The 19,856-nt window shown below is 46.0% G+C and overlaps 1 protein-coding gene across 1 annotated transcript; it reads left to right on the top strand.

Annotated features, from left to right (window-relative positions):
• Window positions 1-257: 257 nt before the first annotated feature.
• Window positions 258-2,380, top strand: zgc:194242 (uncharacterized protein LOC100005854 homolog). Its single transcript, XM_048241886.1, has 3 exons — window positions 258-311; window positions 1,368-1,803; window positions 2,167-2,380. The coding sequence occupies exons 1-3, from the start codon at window positions 291-293 to the stop codon at window positions 2,361-2,363; spliced, it is 654 nt and encodes a 217-aa protein (XP_048097843.1). The 5' UTR covers window positions 258-290; the 3' UTR covers window positions 2,364-2,380.
• Window positions 2,381-19,856: the final 17,476 nt, after the last annotated feature.

The raw sequence follows: 19,856 nt of genomic DNA, 5'->3' as shown, positions 1-19,856 counted from the left end.
AATAATGTCTTATTAATTAATTAAAAATAAGATGAGATGTTAATGTTGTTTATTTTACCAAACTCATTTGAATATAGCAAATAATAATCGGTAACAATAGCAAGGCAACAAGAGTCCGTCCGTTTTTGCCCTGAGACTAACAATTGAAATTTCGGTCCAAATTGTCTCAAGCTCCAACTGTGCCATCTGCTGGCTCAAGTGCTTTGGTTACACATTACGCGCAATGGCTCCTCCTCTTCCTCTTCCTAAAGGTCTGGATCAGGAATAGAGGGAGTGAAATCTCACCTGCCATGAGTGAACGTCTTCAAAGAGTAAACTAAACTAAAGTTATTCTCCCTCATCAATGTATTTATCAATTTAATTTATCATACAGTGCAAAATAATAGCATTTCGTTTATAATATCCTTCATCGTCAACACAAGAGACTACATTGCATGTGATCCAGGGGTGAAAGTAAGCCGGTACTGGCCGGTACGGAGTAGCCTACCACCTCCCGTGCAGCTGGACAGACAACGAGCAAGCTATAGCGCGTACAGTAGCCTACAGTAATTGCGCCAACGTGCACTGGTATCCAAAGTGTTTTAGCAGACGGACGTTTCTTGGAAAGTCTCCCAAATAAAAAAAACATACAGGCTAAAGAAAAATATGTTGATGTTTCAGTAGCCTATTCTGGTTTTATGTGTGCAGTGTTTTGCTGGAGAGACAAGAGACAGACAGCGCGTGTACGGCTTAACCAGATCTTGCGCAGCAATAATGAAAGTGTTTTAGCGGACAGAAGTATGTTGCAGTCTCCCAAATAAAAAGGCATGACTCAAATAAACGTGTTTCCTGATATACAGTAGCCTATATAAAAAAAAATTGATTGGAAGTGGGAGCGAGCAGAGTAACTAGGTTAAATAAATAAATAAATGTTGAAATTAAGTGTTTGCAATTTATTCATAATCAAAAACAGATGCAGGTGGGTTAAAGAGTGATACTAGAGTGATAAGAAGTCCTAGTGAATGCTTGATAAGTAGACTATAATACAGTAAATAAACAAATAAATAAATAATAAATAATTAGGCTAAGTGAAATTTTCGGCGCGCACTCTGGGCGCGCATTATAACTCTAACTCATAGTACCACCAAGAAATAAAAACTACTTTCACCCCTGATGTGATCTGACAACATACCTACTACTAATATGTAACAGTCGTTGCGATAATAACATACCCACAGCTATCAACATAAAATATGCTAGTTGAATTCTGAATGCATTGTAGGCCTACTCTGTCATCTATTATCTTTTTCAGCAGAGAAATCCTCACTCACAATGACCTGTGTTTATCTGAGATTTTCTGTTTTATTCTGCTCCATGCAACTTTACAGATGTTTCTCCAAAAATTGGGGCCACAACTTGGACGCCCCACACAAAGTGTCGCTGGATGGATAACCGCAAAAGTCCTAACCAGGCGCAACAGAGTCCTGGAGGAGAATGCAGTGAAGCTGTGTGACATCTCACCACAGGACACTGTGCTTGAGTTGGGTCACGGTCCTGGGGTAGGCTTGGAAGCAGCTGCAAGGCTCCTCTCTGGACCCAAAGGAAGGCTCCTGGGGATAGACTACTCTGAGTACATGCACCAAGTAGCCAGTGACAAAATGCAGGAGCTCATTGCAAGTGGAAAGGTAACCCTGTACCATTGTGACGTGGCATCCATGCCCATCTCAGAGAGCAATGTGGATAAGGTGTTCCACTGTAACTGCTACTATTTCTGGCCTGATTTGAAGAAAGGCACCTCGGAGATCCATCGCGTGATGAAGCCAGGTGAGTGAAGGGAGGGGCAGAAAAGTTTAATGGTAGCTCCAGAGATGTGCAGGCTAAACATGGATGACAATACTTTTAAAGAAAACACATTTATTTAGTCCACATACATTGAACTGTATGTTGCAGAGGAACATAGTAGGACGCTGAACAATGAGAGGTTAACATCTCTTTGAAAAACTGATATATTAAAAAGAAGAGGTCAAGAGCAAATCATTGTACAAAATAGATAGATCAAAACGACTAATAGATTGAGGATACACATATGTATACAATTTGCGGCATGTGAAACTTACATGCGTGTTTAAGGAATTTTCAATGAGTGAAATATAACATTATTTATTTGTTCTATAATATCTGTTCCAGGGGGTCTCATGGTGACAACCCTCAGTCTAAACAGCTTGGAACATATGGCGCCTACAAACATTTTCACTGGGGAGAGCTGGCGTCCCGACATGTACATGGAGGCCTTACGGGCCACTGGATTCTCTGATGTCAGAATGGAAAACAGAACAAACAAGTTGTTCACCTTTCAAGTTGTATTTGCCACTGCTTTGAAATAAAAATGGAATTATTGCAACTGTGAAATGCACACGCACATTTCCATGCCTGCCTTTTTGTCTGTCTGTTATGAATCCACCGAGCACCATACCACTGCATCAAATTATTGCAAAATGTGAAATGTTATACATTCTTAATACATACGTTTTCATGTGTGTATTAAGAGGAGATGATGTCACTAGCCAATTTCTTTCATTTGTTTCAGTATTACATAGGATTAAATATTTTTTTCTTTAAAGGGATATTCCACCATTTGGGTAATTACACTCATTTTCCACCTCCCCTTGAGTTAAACAATTCATTTTGACCTTTCTCTAGTTCATCAGCCGTTCTCTGAGTCTGGCAATACCAGTTTTACACAGCACATTGTCTCATGAGGAAGCTTCTCCAATACACATATTGCACACTGCCCTCTCCCCACATACACAGCACACTATCCCATCTCCCCTGTCATCCCCCCAACACACACACCAAGACCCCTGGCAGTTGGGTTAGCCCCTTGAGCCGTGGATCTGCCCAAGGTTTCTTCCTTGGTAAGGGAGTTTTCCTTGCCCCTGTTGCTCTTGGGTGCTCCTTGTTGGTGCCCCCACCCAATCCCAATCCTCCCCACCTTTTTTTATGCAGCCCTTGCCACTTAATCTACTAAACCCCTCTTCTACTGCACTTTTTACCCCCATTAATGCACAAATAGGCTGACACCAGACATAATTTCACTGCATTTCTTACTTCCAGTAACTATATGCATGTGACAATAAACTTCCTTGTATCCTTGTATCCTTGTATCCTTTTAGCTCCAGCCTAGCATAGAACATTGAATCTGATTAGACCATTAGCTTCTCGTCTGCTAGCATCACGTTTAAACTGATAGTTAAGTTCCATGTCAAATCAGCCTAGAAAATCGCTACTTTATCTTCCGTTATTACACTTTCTAACTTGAGAGAGACAAGACAAGTTTTAAATACAATTACCGGAAATCTTAGTATGGGGAGTTTACATAGGACATTTTACAAAATGCATGAAAATACCTTGGCAAATAATGGTCCTAAAGTACTCATATTGTCATTCTATATTTGCCTACTTTTGTACACAGCTTCATAAGACCTGATGCTATACTCTCAGTTGTGTTTCTGAGTCAAGTCAAGAGGGCTGAAATGTGGTTAGTTCAGAGATGCTTATCCGGTAGACAAAGAAAACAATATTCTAGCCTCTGTAACTCTTAGAAATGTTTAGCCTTAGAGATTAGTACCATGTGTGTGCTGTATTCATCCATTTTCTCTTTTGGTGTGGTCTGTGAACATGTTAAAGATGGAAATGCTACAGTAAGCAGAAAGCAGAAGGAGAGATGTATGCCCAACATCTGTGGAATGCCATGTTCAAGGTGTTTGTGAAATCATGCTGCTTGTATTGTGCCTTAGAGAAGGACTGCCAGGTCTCCGCTCTGGCGGGCTGGCACCCTAGGCCCTATTTACTGCCTTGGGGTCAATCTTGACCGGATTCCACAGATGTCAGTCGTTAGGGGGATACAACCTTATAGATATGGTCAACTGCTTGAGTAACCAGGTCGTAAAATGGTTTGCGTACCATTCATGGATGTTATGTCTTGTCTGTCTTGTCAGGAGGGTATAAGAAGTATGCTTTTTCTTTGTAACATCAGACTGTGTCTGTTAGCTACACAACGTAGGTCTCCAGATTCCGTGAATAAAGCTCTCTGAGACTTCTGACTCAACTCTCGCCCCGACTTGCTGAGACTTTGTTTTCCTGATCCCTAGACACTTTTTGTTCCTACACTCTGTATCAGTACATCACAGTTATTCTATATATTGCTCAGACTTGCAGAAGAAAAGATTTGACACAATGGAACTGACAATTCAATAATGGGCCTACCCTTTTCACCACCTCTGAGCCAGCATCCACTAACCTGGCCTTTTTTGGGGGGTTTCCTCTCAGGGCATGTAAGGGGGACCAAGGCAGTTAGGCAAGGGCGCAGGAATAAAGTTTCAAATAATATTTATTTTTACAAAAATATTGAGCAACAATGCAAAATCATAGAAAAATGCTGAACACAAAAATAAGTTAACTAAAGAGTTCTTGGCCAAAATGAGGTCAACTAAACAGAACTCAAAATCAAGAAATAAAGAGCAACATAAGCATAACTGAACACAAAGAACTGACCTAACATACTGAGACATGGGGGAAACATTTAAGCTGGCTGATCAGACCAACAGAACACAAGAGGGATACAGACAATAAATAATATTCACATTGAAGACACAGACGAAGACAAAGATCAGTTCAACATAAATAGGCTACTAAGTAAGTAAATAATTCAAAATAATCAAAAATAATATTAAACAGAAAAGAACTTAATTGTTAAACTAAACATAAGTTCCTCTTCCCCCCATGACGTTTCATCACAGGTGGAGGTGTCCTAAGGATTTTTAATCTGGCGGCTTCCGCCGCGAACATCTTTACGTCTGGACGTCTGGATGCCGGGTGCGGAAGAGCTCGCCGACTCCCACAGATCAACCCACAGAACTTAAAGAAACTCAAACAAAGGGCAGTGAGTAATTAAACTACGTGTGTTGTGGTTATTGTAGATTTGAGATTTAAATGATGTTATCGATAAATGAAGCAAACAAACTAAATATGGTATAATGAAATGTTAAGAAGTTAACGGTGCACTAAAAGAAAGTAATACAATCAAAGTAAGCGGGTGTTATATCTCAACTTTACTTATGAATTAAGGAGATATTGCAGAATTTAATCTTAATAATATGGACCACACATAGACACGTCTGTTGCTTACTGAGCACGAATTTAATGAACTCCCCCTCATCCGCTCTACCCATAATACCCCTGAACATTCTGATAGGGTGTGTTACACATGGACATGACATCCCCCCTTTTCTTAGAATTAAACTCAGTTACAGAAAATAAAACTCAAGATCACAATTCACATTTCCGGAATTCTTAAATCATATACTTTCTGGGCAGCCAGATCTGTAACATAACATCTTCACAAATGAACATGTGCTTAGGTTATCAACTTCAATGCTTAGTGAACATAGTATTGCTCTCATTTAAGAAATCTTCCATATCATGAACTGCAATATTTTCTTCTATTGCTAGAAATCAAACACATTCTGTATCTTACATATAGGTTATACATCAAGAACAATGTGAAAACTCCTTTTTTTTTTAAATCATTTGAGAATAAAATCAGACAACCCCTTGGGTATTTGTTTGACTCTTTGCGGCCTGGATGACGTGTGTTTGTATCTGAGTGTCTATGTCCTTTTTGGTTTGTGTGCTCTGTGTGTCTGTGTCAGTGGTGTGTGTGTGTTCCTCTAACGCCTCGCTGGTTCCGGCATCATCCTCGACTTCCTGTATTTCCCCCTTTTCTTGGAATGTCCCTTGTTTAAGTCCATTCCCTTTGTACTTCTTGACAAAAGTGGTATTTCTTGCATACTTCGCTCCAGTTGGCGATTCCACAACCACCTTGTTTCCTGTCTTGCTAATGATTTTGTGTGGTGTTGCATTGAATGTGGTGGAGAATTTGTCAGTCTTGTCTTGTCTCAGGAGCACTGTGTCGCCAACACTGACCTCGGATAGCTGTGCACCTCTGCGAGTGTCTGCATACAGCTTGCTCTTTGTCTTTTGCTCTGTGTCACGATCACATACTTCCTGATCAGTATGCACTTCAATCAGTTCAGGCAGCTTTCCTCTTACTTTCAGATTGAAAAGCAGTTCAGCAGGGCTTTTACCTGTTGTTGGATGGATGATGCTCCTATAGACTGTCACATACTTTCTCAGTTCTTTCTTCCAGTCCAATCCATCTGATTGCGCAATCCTGATCCTTTTCATGAGTGACTCGTTCTGACGCTCAACCTCTCCATTGGCCTGAGCATATCTTGGAGTGGTTTTCAAGTGTGTTATGCCATTTTCTTCACAGAACAGTCTGAATTGTTCGGATCTGAACTGTGGGCCATTGTCTGACTTACACGTGACAGGCAATCCGTGTCTGCTGAAGATTGACTCCAGACTGTCTAACTTTCTCTGCTGTGGTGGTGGTCATAACATCATATTCATAATATCGACTAAAGTAATCTACTACCACCAGAATTGAGTGACTGGACGGGAGAGGTCCCAGTAGGTCAACTGCGACGTCCCGCCAGGGTCCATCAGGTAGCGGTGTGGGCCTCAGTGGTTCAGGTGGGTCAGGTCTAGCAACTATTTGGCATCTGTGGCAGGCTTTGCAATGTCTTTCAGCTGCTCTGTCCACACCCGGCCACCACACTTTAGTCCTCAGATGTTGCTTTGTTCCCACTATGCCCAAATGACCTTCGTGGGCTAGTGCAATGCACGTGTTCGCAAGGCCTGGGGCAGCACTATACGCGTGCCTCTCAGAACAAGATATCCTATTTTGCACAGCTCGTTTGCAATGACAGCATATGGTTTGCATTTCTCAAAATTTCCAGTATCTATGGCTTTGCGCACCTCTTGGAGCTCTTGATCAGTGGCAGATGCTTCCTCCACTTCTCGAGTGGTGAGTGCCTTTGGACTTTTTTTTTTGGACTGGATTTGTTCACTGCCACAAATCTTACGTACTCCTCAGCCCCGTGCGCATGTTTTGCCTGTTCCCCCGTGTTTGGCAGAAGTCTTGATGGCGAGTCAGCGATATTGCTTTTTTTTTTCTGCTATGTGTACTACTTTGAACTGGTACGGCTGTAGGCGATGAACCCACCGCTCTATTCGTGCACATGGTTTTGAGCGGGGACCGTATATTACTTTCAGTGGCATATGATCTGTGACTAGGTCCAACTGTCACCCGTACAGGTATGGATGTAGTCTCTCACAGGCCCATACTAGACCTAGTGCCTCTCTCTCTGTCTGGGAGTATCTCCATTCACAATCGGTTAGGCTACGGCTTACATAGCACACAGGGACTTTAATTCCTTTCTGGTTCTGCACTAAGACTGCCCCTAGCCCCACAGGGCTTGCATCAGCTATTACCTGGGTTGGTGCCTCTTTGTCGAAGTAAGCAAGGGTGGTTGCTTTCGCAAGTGCTGCTTTGAGAGCACTAAAAGCTTGTTTTTGTTCTGGCCCAAAATCAAAAGGTATGTCTTTCCTGGTCAGGCGCCTCAGTGGCTCTGACAAAGTTGCAAACTGTGGGATAAACCGGCTGCTGTATCCAACGAGCCCAAGGAAGCTACGCACCTCTGTGGCGGTCTCCGGCTCCCGTGCTTCTGTCACAGCTCGCACCCTCTCCTCTGTTGGACCAATGCCCTTTTCCGATAGCAGAATGCCCATGAAAATCAGTCTGTTAATGTTGAATTGGCACTTTTCAGGATTCAGTGTTAATCCTGTGTCCCTGAGTCTTTCCATGACTGCGTGCAGCCGTCTGTTGTGAGTCTCTTGGTCAGGTGCGTGTATGTCATCAGATATGTTCTCTACTCCTTCAATACCAGCTAATGCATTGGCTGTCTCGTGCTGATACTGTTCGCTGGCTGATAACACACCAAACAGGAGTACACTCCGTTATGCACGGCAAATGTGGTGATGTCACGTGAATCGGGAGTCAGTTCAAGTTGATGATATCCCCATTTTAAATCTAACTTGCTGAATACAATTGAGCCGTTCATGCCCTGAAGTAGCTTATCCACTGTGGGAATTGGAAAGTGTTCCCTCACTATGGCTTCATTGGTCCGCCTCATATCCAAGCAAAGTCGTACATCATTCCCAGGTTTTGGGACAATCACAACTGGGTTCACCCACGGGGTGGGTCCGTCCACCGGCTCAATGATGTTCAAGTCCACCAATTCTTTAATTCTGGACTCTACAGGCCCCCTGAGGTGGAATGGAATGCGCCTGAGTGGCTGGGCTATACTGGTTTCACCTCTGGGTTAATGTGTAGACTGACCTGTCTTGTTTTCAGTTTCCCAACTCCACTGAACACTTCGGGGTACTGCTGCTGGAGTGCTTGTTTAATGTCTGTAATAGCAGCAATGTTGGCACCTATTCTTAAAACCCCCAGTTTCATTGCTGTCTCCTTTCCCAGCAGCGGTTCACCACTTCCCCTGATTACGATGAACTCTGCTTGTTCTTTCTTTTTTCCTATGGACACCTTACACATGAATGCCCCCTTGACTGCTAATGGCTGATTAGAAGAATATGAGTAGAGTTTCCTCTCTGTTTTAGGAACACAGGAGTGGCACTTAATGTTTTCTGTTTTCAATTTTTCCTATGCATTCTCTCCCATAACATTACTTGTTGCCCCAGAGTCAATCAGCATTTTAATATTCACTCCCCCGACACAAAAGTTAAGTCTCTCTGGCATATGGTTGTTTTCAATGGCAAATGTAAAGTCCTCACAAACATCGACATTGTTCACATTTAGTCTCGGTTTCCCGCTCTTAGTGCGGCATATGTAACGGGAAGCAGGTTATAACTGTTGACCCTTGAGGCACACACACACAACGTTGGAAGGATTTTTTATAAAAAAACAGTTTTATTAAATTATCTTAAAAATGGAGCGGTTCAGATACGACACAAACAGTTCGCGACACAAGAATACATTACCAGTTGTCAGCAATTAAAAGTATAGGACCAGTGTGAAAGAGCTGGAGGGCCACAAATTGAATCAATAGCCTATGTGAAGTTCACTACCCAATTGTAGTATAAGACCAGTATGAAAGAACTGAAGGGCCACAGAACAATTCAATAGCCCATGTAAGTTTACAGCCTGTTTACAGTATAGGACCAGTATGGAAGCACTGAAACTACAAAACAAATCAGTAGCCTGGTACATGTAAATACCATATTCTGGCGCCCTCTAGAGGAGGGAGATCTCAGGCTATAATGCTCTACACAATGTGGGTATGCCTGACGGTGTGACGGCATATAACACAGCACACAATTATCATGTAACACAGCACACAATTATCAATCCTCACAGCAAACGTAAAGGGCCATACAAGCCAACACTATCACGGTGAATCATAAGAGCACTGAACACCACGGCAACACAGCAAACTTAAGCTACGGCGACACTCAGACAAAATGGGCAATAGGCCCACAGAGACATAGAGCACTTAACAGCGATAAGACAATCACCAGATTTAGGATCACATAGCAGGCCTATCTAGCACCATGGGCAGCCGGACATAATAATAAGGCTAGACAACTGGTAGTATTTAGCTCGTACAAGAAAAAGGCTAATAAGGGCTATAGAGGAACAGTCCATGAACCACTCACGACCCAGCGATTTACTTCTCCACGTAGTAGCTGCTAGCGCTCGAAGCTAGCTAGCCTACTCAATGGTCGCCGCGGTGAACAGTCCAGACCCGACACTCCCAATAGTCCTCTCCTTATGGCACGAACCCGCTTTCCGCGACCCTGCCACTTCGCAGACACGCAACAGAGCTGCGGAAGGGGAGGAACAGTGATCAGCAATCACACTGACACGAAATTTAGGCCACTCGCGACAAATAGTGGTAGGCTACGATATGAGTACTTCCCTTTAGTGCAATACATAGAGTGCGCGTTGTAGGCCTCTCTTTCGCCGCCTTCCTCCACTTTCGATTCAGCTGTCTCCGAACTGCAGGGGAAAGGGGTAGAAATCAACGCCCACCACAGCTCGCGATGACAGCCCTCTCACTCATAGAACGATGGTCAAGTTACTTCCCTTAACGGGATATATTGAGTGCGCGTATTCCGTCTGAACGCCGCTCTGCTAGAACGATATATGGCCTCTCCCCAGGTGCGTGGTGCGCTATGCGCCTTCCGAGCCCCTTTACTTCTCGGACTTCGGTGGTAGTCCTTGCGGGTGCCTACTGCTACCAAGAATCACACAGTCAAAGGTCAGCCATTGGCATTTTAAATCTCTCAACCACCAACCGCGCAGGTCTGCCATTTAGGGCGCATTGAATGCACCTGTAGAAGAGCACACAAACCACATACACACCACAACGTAATCATACACTATTAACCAGCCCCACCCCCTACCACCAGTCAATGTTCCTGTTAACACATTCAGCCCCGTTACATTTCTCCCCCCCGCCTTAATGGTGGTCGTCCCCGACCACTACCATAGTCAATGTTCAATGTTTTTTTTTTTTTTTGGTGGCTGGTAACGTCCATTTTGACTTTCAAGGTCTGTACCGTGCAGGGGGATTGCCACGGTTGGAGCGGGTTGGGTATCGACTTGCGGTAGTTGGTTCTTCCCTTTGGACCTCTGGGTCTGGATCGTGAGCTGGTGCTGTATGAGGGGGAGCCATCTGATCACAAGCAATAACTACCGACTGAGGCTCTGGGCCAGGGGCTTCCTGAAATGGGTTGGTTGAGGCAAAAGAGGGGGATGATTGTGTGTCAGCATGGAGTGGTCTATGGACTGGCATTGTTCTTGCCATCCGAGGTTCGACCTGTGGAGGCGGAGCCGGTGGGAACAGGGCGAAAGGAGCACTTGGCCAAGGGGGCACAGGTCGTTCATTTTGTTGATGGTAGTCATCCGAAGGTGCGTCCCTTGGGCATGAGCGGAGGTTATTGCGATGGATAGTCCGGAGGGGGCCGTCCTTCCCTTCGGGGCATATAGTGAAGACCGGGCGATCTCTGTATGGTTGACCAACCACAACGAAGGGTGCGGGTAGCCACTGGGGTGCTAGCTTCCCTTGAGCCCTACGGCGGAAGTTCCTCATCAGCACGCTCTCTCCAGGCAAGAGTGGCATGGTCCGTGCATTACGGTTGTAACGATCTTGGTTCCATTGAGTTCGTCGTTCTACATTGTTACGAACCGTGGCATAGGCATGCAGGAGCGCTTGGTGGTGGCTGCGGACCCAGCTATCCAGGTCCTCTCTACGCTGTGGAGGAGCAACGTCATGTAGCATGTCTACGGGTAGTCTGGCGTGGCGCCCAAAGATGACGTAATGAGGGGTCATGCCCGTGCTTGCGTGTGTAGTGTTGTTGTAGGCTTGCAAAAGGGCAGGAAGTAAACTTGGCCACTGAGTCTGAGAGTTAACCTCAATAGTGCCCAACAGAGACAGGAGAGTGCGATTAAAGCGCTCGCAGGCACTGTTGCCCTGTGGGTGGTAGGGCGTAGTGCGTACCTTTTTGCAGCCATACACCGCACACAGCTGTTGCATCAGTGCCGATTCGAAAGCTGCTCCCTGGTCCGTAAGTATTCGCTCAGGACAGCCAAATGGGAGAATGAGGGCTGTCCATAGGGCCTTCACCGTTGTTAGGGCGGTCTGATCCTTTGTCGGCACTGCCAGAGCATAGCGAGAGAAGAGGTCCGTAATGACGAGGATGTATTGGTAGGCGTCAGATGGCCTCCCTAGAGACAGGAAGTCCAACGCCACAGTCTCGAAGGGATAGCTGGAGGGGATCGGACATAAAGGGGCTTTTGGCAACGCACCAGACTTCGCCACTACACAAGTGGTGCACTCTGCTGCCCACATCCGTGCGTCTGTACTCATCCCAACCCAATAGAATCTTCTCCTTTGGAGGGACACCATCTTGTCGCCACTTGCATGGCCCCCGGCCTGGTGGTAATCCCCCCAGAGTCTTCGGGCCTGTTGTTTTGGGACGAGAACTTGGTCCACTGGCTCACCGGTGTCTGGCTCCATGACACACCTCACCAGTACGCCGTCTCGCAGCTCTAGTCGGTTCCACTCTCGGAGGAGGCAACGCAGCTGTGGGGACAGAGAAGAGCGGTCGTTCTCTGATGGGGGCTTATTGTTCACCTTCCAAGCATGAAGGAGTTGCAGATCCGAGTCCTCCTTCTGTCGTTTACTCCATTCCATGGGCCTGCTGTGCTGTTCCGGGGATATGGTACACCCTGCCACATGCACTACTGGAGTTGTTGCTTCTCCTGGAAGTCGATACAGAACGTCCGCGTTTCGGTTCGCCGTCCCTGGCCGGTAACGGATTTCGTAGGAGAAGTTTGCGAGTTGAGCCACCCACCGCTGTTCTGTCGCACCCAGGTTTGCCGTATCCAGGTGAACCAACGGGTTGTTCTCGGTAAAGACAGTGAATTGTGCCCCCCACAAATAGTCTTTAAACTTCTCTGTAACAGCCCATTTTAGTGCGAGCAGTTCTAGTTTGAAAGAGCTGTAGTTTTGATCATTCCGCTCACCAGGGTGGAGACTACGACTGGCGTAGGCGATGACTCTTTCTCTCCCATTCTGAGCTTGGGCTAGCACTGCACCCAGGCCATTCAGACTAGCGTCCGTGTATAGTCGGAATGGCAGCTGGAAGTCTGCATAGGCAAGGATAGGGGTGCTGAGGAGGGCTCGCTTCAGATGGTCGAATGCAGCCTGGCAATCGGCTGTCCACTGGATGCGGGCAGAGGGTCGGTTGGCCTGACCTTGGAGAAGTTGATGTAGTGGGGGCTGCTACCTTGGCGCTGCTGAATAAACCGGGCGATAATACCCGCAAAACCCAAGAATGATCGCACCTGCTTGACAGTCGCTGGGGTGGCCCAGTCCTGGACTACCAGCGGTCTTGTCAGGGTCTGTAGCAACGCCTTTGCTTACTGACAACATGTCCTAGGTATGTCACACTGCGCTGGAACAGGTGGCACTTGTGAGGCTGTAACTTTAGGCCATGTTCCTGGAGGCGGGTGAAGACCTGTTCGAGATGTTTCAAGTGGGCGTGGAAACTTGAGGAGTACACTATGATGTCATCAAGATAGATAAGGAGATAGTCATATACTTGCGCTCCCAAGCAGCGTTGCATCAGCCTCTGGAACGTAGCTGGCGCGTTGCAGAGGCCAAAAGGCATTCGCTCAAATTGGTAGAGCCCAAAAGGTGTGGCGAAAGCGGTTTTCTCCTGGTCTCCAGGAGCAACTTCTACCTGCCAATAACCGCTGGCAAGGTCAAGGGTGGAGTACCACTCAGACTTACTCAGGCTGGCAAGAGATTCTTCAATCCGTGGCAATGGAAAAGAGTCCTTGTGGGTTACCGCGTTGAGTTTACGGTAGTCCACGCAGAACCTCAATGAGCCATCTTTCTTTTTTGCGAGGACTACTGGAGCAGCCCACGGGCTAGCACTTTCCTTAACCACCCCACTGTCCAACATCCCTTGCAGTAAGGTCCGCAGTTCCATGTAGAGTTTTGGGGGAACTGGGCGGTAGCGCTCTCGAATTGGTGGTGCCGTGCCAGTGGGGATCTGGTGAGCGATGACAGCCGTCCTCCCAAAATCCTCGTCATTGGCTGCAAACACATGGGACCACCTATGCAATAGCGCCTTCAACTGTGCCTGCTGGTCGTTGCTCAGTCCCTCGCCACACAGGGACATGGCTGGGTGGTCGTCAACTGGAGTCTGGTCAACATGCCGGATATCAACCTCAACGACATGAGGTCCAGCTGCCAGCAGCACCAATCTTGACTGCCCCAGAATGTCTTGTTGGTCAATCTGGCTAACTGAAGCCAGGGGGCGTCTCTGAGGGAGTTCCAGGGGAAAAGGGTTAGGGTTACAGATACGCAGGGGAACCTTCCCCCCTTGAGTCCAACTCACTGATCTAGCCACCCTCCATTCTTGTCCATAGTTTTCCAGATCTTCAATCAAGACGGGACAGTCGGGTTGGCCAGCGGCTTGCGGCACCTGAGCCCAGACCATCATCTCTGTTGAAGGCGGAATCACCACTGGGGGCTGCCGCGGAAGTCTAGCCACCCCCTGTAGGTCCATACACGTTACTGAAGTGTTAGTCCTTTGGCAGGCAGCAAAGGCAGCGTCACAGATATTTTCTGCAGCAGGAGAGAATACAGATTTAAATGCAGCAACACCAGGGTGCCCACCACAGAAAATACCAGCCCAGCAGTCGGCTATGACATTCATGCCCAAGAGTCCACACTCAGTGTTGATGCAGTCATCTCGGACAATCACCACCCCTTTCCCTTTCACATCTATGCCCCCAATCTGAAAATCTAAAACTGCATACCCCACATAAGGAATGTTTAGCCCATTGGCTGCTTTCAGGGCCAGCCATGATATGCTGCTCGGGTCGAGCATACTACCTTCACCAAAATGGCGCCGGAACAAGGTTTCATGCATGGTATTCGTTGTTGTTGGACGAGCACTTCAACTTCGGGGCATCTACCCACTATCGAGGGCTTTTGTGGGGGCACAGTGGGGGACCCCTCCCGGTTCACTCGCCCTGATGTGACCGGGAGTACCGAAAACCCGCCTGGGTCCGACGTCGCTGAGGGCAGAATCTCTGGGTGTGGCCAGCTTCCCCGCAGTCTCTGCAGATAGCTCTGCCTTGGGCATCCCACTGATAGAATGACTGCCCCGGGGGGGCTGACCCTAATCTTTGACGTCGGGGGGCATTTGACTGTGGGGGCCAGAAATGTTGAGTGGGCGTGGCATTAGTTGGAGGTCGCCCGATTGGTTGGGGAAGTAGCAGCTAGTGGCGGGGTGCCGATGGGCTGATTTTCAACCGTCCCCTGCAGCTCATCCACAATGGACTTTCCTAGAAGGGTCACCTGTTCTTTTAATTCCTCCCGCAATTCTTTACGCAAAGTCTCCTTCATCTGTTGCCAATCTGTGGTCACTGTGGGCTTTGGCGTTGGAGGCCCTGGTGCTACAGCGAAGGTTGGGCAGACTTGTGCTCCTTCGGCTTGGCCTTGCTCCCTTTCTAGCGCCTTTGCTTCCTGACAGGCCTCTGCAAAAGTGAGTGTTGGGGTCCTGCGGAGTAGTCTCTGCAGCTCCTGACTAGTTGGGCCAGACCTCAAGCCCATGGCGAATTGAGTGCGAAGAAGCTCCTCATCGGTCCCAGCTGCAAGGGGTTCCCTCGCTCTCCATTTGTGGTGCAACTCACGTAAGCGGAGGGTGAAGGCCCGTACAGCCTCCCCTGGCTCCTGTTTGCAGTTAAAAAACTGGATGCGCAATTGAGCCACTGGTTGCTGGCCTCCATACAGCAGCGCTAATTCTTGTAAGATCGCACCATCAGAGTCACATTTCTCCGGCGGCAACAGTGCCACCTCTCTTTTAGCATTCCCCTCTAATGCACTCAACACAAAGTCGACCCGTTGTTCTGCATTCAGCCCCTGGGCCCTGATCAAGGCTTCTATTTGAGTCCTCCATTCAATAAACCTATACGACTCCCCTTCTCCACTAAACTTCGGAACCCATGGTGCACCCATAAACCAAGGCATAAAAGCATTCACTATTTGGGGTCGCGCTGCCGGTTGCTGCTCGTCATCACTCATGATGTGTGTACGTCAAGGGTCCTGCCGACTACGCCAAATTTGTAACGGGAAGCAGGTTATAACTGTTGACCCTTGAGGCACACACACACAACGTTGGAAGGATTTTTTATAAAAAAACAGTTTTATTAAATTATCTTAAAAATGGAGCGGTTCAGATACGACACAAACAGTTCGCGACACAAGAATACATTACCAGTTGTCAGCAATTAAAAGTATAGGACCAGTGTGAAAGAGCTGGAGGGCCACAAATTGAATCAATAGCCTATGTGAAGTTCACTACCCAATTGTAGTATAAGACCAGTATGAAAGAACTGAAGGGCCACAGAACAATTCAATAGCCCATGTAAGTTTACGGCCTGTTTACAGAATAGGACCAGTATGGAAGCACTGAAACTACAAAACAAATCAGTAGCCTGGTATATGTAAATACCATATTCTGGCGCCCTCTAGAGGAGGGAGATCTCAGGCTATAATGCTCTACACAATGTGGGTATGCCTGACGGTGTGACGGCATATAACACAGCACACAATTATCATGTAACACAGCACACAATTATCAATCCTCACAGCAAACGTAAAGGGCCATACAAGCCAACAGTATCACGGTGAATCATAAGAGCACTGAACACCACGGCAACACAGCAAACTTAAGCTACGGCGACACTCAGACAAAACGGGCAATAGGCCCACAGAGACATAGAGCACTTAACAGCGATAAGACAATCACCAGATTTAGGATCACATAGCAGGCCTATCTAGCACCATGGGCAGCCGGACATAATAATAAGGCTAGACAACTGGTAGTATTTAGCTCATTAAAGAAAAAGGCTAATAAGGGCTATAGAGGAACAGTCCATGCACCACTCCACGACCCAGCGATTTACTTCTCCACGCGTAGTAGCTGCTAGCCGAAGCTAAGCTAGCCTACTCAATGGTCGCCCGCGGTGAACAGTCCAGACCCGACACTCCCAATAGTCCTCTCCTTATGGCACGAACCCGCTTTCACGACCCACCGCGCCTCGCCCGCTTAACACGAACAGAGCTGCGGAAGGGGAGGAACAGTGATCAGCAATCACACTGACATCGGGGGGCAGGCCACTCGCACAAAAATAGTGGTAGGCTACGATATGAGTACTTCCCTTTAGTGCAATACATAGAGTGCGTTGTAGGCCTCTCTTTCGCCGTCTTCCTCCACTCGATTCAGCTGTCTCCGGAACTGCAGGGGAAAGGGGTAGAAATCAACGTCCACCACAGCCGCGATGACAGCCCTCTCACTCATAGAACGATGGTCAAGTTACTTCCCTTAACGTGGATATATTGAGTGCGTTGTATTCCGGTCTGAACGCCGCTCTGCTAGAACGATATATGGCCTCTCCCCAGGTGCGTGGTGCGTTGCGTCTTCCGAGCCCCCTTTACTTCTCCGGACTTCGGTGGTAGTCCTTGCGGGTGCCTACTGCTACCAAGAATCACACAGTCAAAGGCCGCCATTGGCATTTTAAATCTCTCAACCACCAACTGCGCAGGTCTGCCATTTAGGGGCGATTGAATGCACCTGTAGAAGAGCACACAAACCACATACACACCACAACGTAATCATACACTATTAACCAGCCCCACCCCCTACCATCAGTCAATGTTCCTGTTAACACATTCAGCCCCGTTACACATACTTTTGCAAAGCGGGTTAAAATGTGCTTATGTGGTTTCAGTTTAAATGTTTGTGTGGCCACTTGCCAGTTGAGAGAGACGTGTTCACCGCGCTGCCACGCAGCTATGCGTAGTTCTCATGTGCGGCGCAGGGCCGACCGGCGCAGGGCAGACCGTCACAGGGCGAATGAGAGAATGCTTAATTGCTTTTGACCTGACATCTTTGAAAGACAGATGCAATGATTAATGCATCCATGGCCAGGATATAATTATACAATATGACATGATTTTAATTATGCAATACACTTTAATTTATTTAGTGCTAATAAAATGATTAAGCCTATTTGGACAGAGATGTTTATAATGTGACTATGTCAGTCATCGTGTGATAACGAGAACATGACTAGGCCTAGACTGCTTGTTCTGAGCAAGTGTTGTCAGTGAACAGGCTGTCACAGTGTTGGCTAAGTTACAGACACTCATGAACAACTGATGCTAATTTTCTGGGAAACATTCTCTAGCAGCAGTCACGTTGTCATTGTGTCAAACTAGTTGTGAATTTGTTGTAACATTAAAAGATGACTTTGGCTACTTTGTGCTCAAACTGATGCTCGAAGCTCCAGTGGTTTCCTCTGAAGATGAACAAACTTTTGGAAGATGGTAGCAGATTAACATGAACAATTCCGGGATACGCTTTTTTCATTGCGTTAAATCATAGCCAGATACAATAGTGCTATTTTCTGATTTGCTATTGTGTAGCTTCATTCGTTATTTTGATTGGTTGATAAGTGGCAGGCGCGGCCAGAGACATTTTGAGCGCTGCACCATATTAAATATATTATGAATAGTTTTTCTGCGTGAGAAATACAATGTGTGGCGGGAGTGCGTGACAAAAGACCGAAATGAGTGACTGTCAGTGTTGGCAACTCTCACCTCAAAAAGAAGCCCAATGCCGCTTTAACCTGTCACAGCCTTAACAGCGCCTATTTGTATAATGAGTGAAACAATTACTTTCCAAAGCCAAAACTATCATTTATTTTACTTTGTATTAAAAAATTCCCCCCCCCCCCCCAAAATTAAGCTAAATTAAACTCATTGCAAATGTAACAACATAGGCTACACATTCGCACACGTGTGTGTGTGTGTGTGTGTGTGATAGAGAGAGAGAGAGAGGTGTGTATTCCTTCCTGTGTGGTTTATTACGAATATGAATCAAACAGTAACAATAAAAAAATTAACAATAAAAAAGTAGACCAATAGGCCTAGCCCACATGGCAATTATTACCCATGGCTTGTATTTGGGGACCGGCCTTTATTTGTTCGAATCAACTATTATCAGAGGCCCGGCTATAGAGAATATAATCTCGGCCATAATTTGAGGATTTACTGTATGGCCATAGGATCTGCTGAGTATTCAGGGTATAACCTACATTGAAGACAGGTATTTTCTCATAGTTCGAATTACAGGGGGTACTGGGGGGTACTATACCCCCCCAATGAAGACCCAGTACCCCCCAAAGAGACAGAAATATCAGTTTTGGGGGGGTCAGATAATTTTTCTGATATTGTGAAAAATATCATTACAGTTACAATACTGTTTTCACTGTAGGAACATTTTAATGTAAAGCGATTTCAGAAACCCCTATTGTGGACCTTACCATTTTTAACCACCGTGGCGCTAGAAGCAACTGAGCAAGTGTCAACACTGAATGACAAAACGCTAGGTAAATTCCTCCAGTAGGCTAAATTCGGTTTGCTGCTGACATGCATGGGTAAATATAAGTTGCTAACTGACGTCTAGCTTGTTGAAAATGTGTTATTTTACAACCTTCATTTATAAACGTGTTTGTTCTTTCATAGCTCATGTCACCTCTTCATACATTGAATTACTGGCTACTTACCTGCTACTTACTTACCCACTGAGGCTAGTAAAGTAAAATTCTCTATTTAAATAAACCTTTACATTGTGGTGAGGTAAAATCGATTGTCATTTCCAAGGAGATGAACTCCATAGTTAGGTATCCATTCTCATTGTATCTTGAATAAATTATTGTGCCCTTTTGAAATTAGTTTGGCACAGATCCTGTGTTTTTATATTACCGGTATGCACAAGAGGGTCTGATGTAGCTAAGCCTACATCAGTGAAACCTAATGGAAACATAAAAGACCCAAGTAGCCTAGGCTAAATATGTGCTAGTATTTGAATTTGTTTTTAATTGGTTGGTATTGTTTTTACATTCTATTATTTCCTATTTTTAGTTTGATAAATGTAGTTTCATCTAAGAACCCTGATACTATCTTAATGAAACTATTTTTTATCTACAAACAATTACATTAAAAGTGTAAGTGCAGTTAGGTTTTATACACTGTTTGTGTCATATGTGTTAAGGACCAGCAGACAAGAGAGGCACAGGATAAAAGCTGTGAGCAGGCCGCAGGGAGACGAGATGAGGGCAGAGTTGATCAAAACAGTTCTCTTTTGGATATACAGTATAAAAACGATGAGATATTCTGTAGCCTACTGATTATCAGTTTGTCGCATGTTTAGACCTTGTATGTGTGTTGCACAACAAATGTTGCACTTGGCGATCACGGTGGGGATTGATATGGTAATGGACCATTATGATCAGAAGAAGTGAAGGA

The sequence above is a fragment of the Alosa alosa genome, chromosome 4 (assembly GCF_017589495.1).
Source record: "Alosa alosa isolate M-15738 ecotype Scorff River chromosome 4, AALO_Geno_1.1, whole genome shotgun sequence".
In the NCBI taxonomy this organism is placed as follows: domain Eukaryota; kingdom Metazoa; phylum Chordata; class Actinopteri; order Clupeiformes; family Clupeidae; genus Alosa; species Alosa alosa.
This window is presented reverse-complemented; position numbering and strand designations above follow the sequence as displayed.

Bases quoted from the DNA above. Each gene is read 5' to 3' on its own strand.
- zgc:194242 (XM_048241886.1), top strand. From the start codon at position 291: ATGAGTGAACGTCTTCAAAGA. The intron at 312-1,367 runs GTAAACTAAACT...GCAACTTTACAG, and splicing joins TGAGTGAACGTCTTCAAAGA to ATGTTTCTCCAAAAATTGGG. The intron at 1,804-2,166 runs GTGAGTGAAGGG...TATCTGTTCCAG, and splicing joins CCATCGCGTGATGAAGCCAG to GGGGTCTCATGGTGACAACC.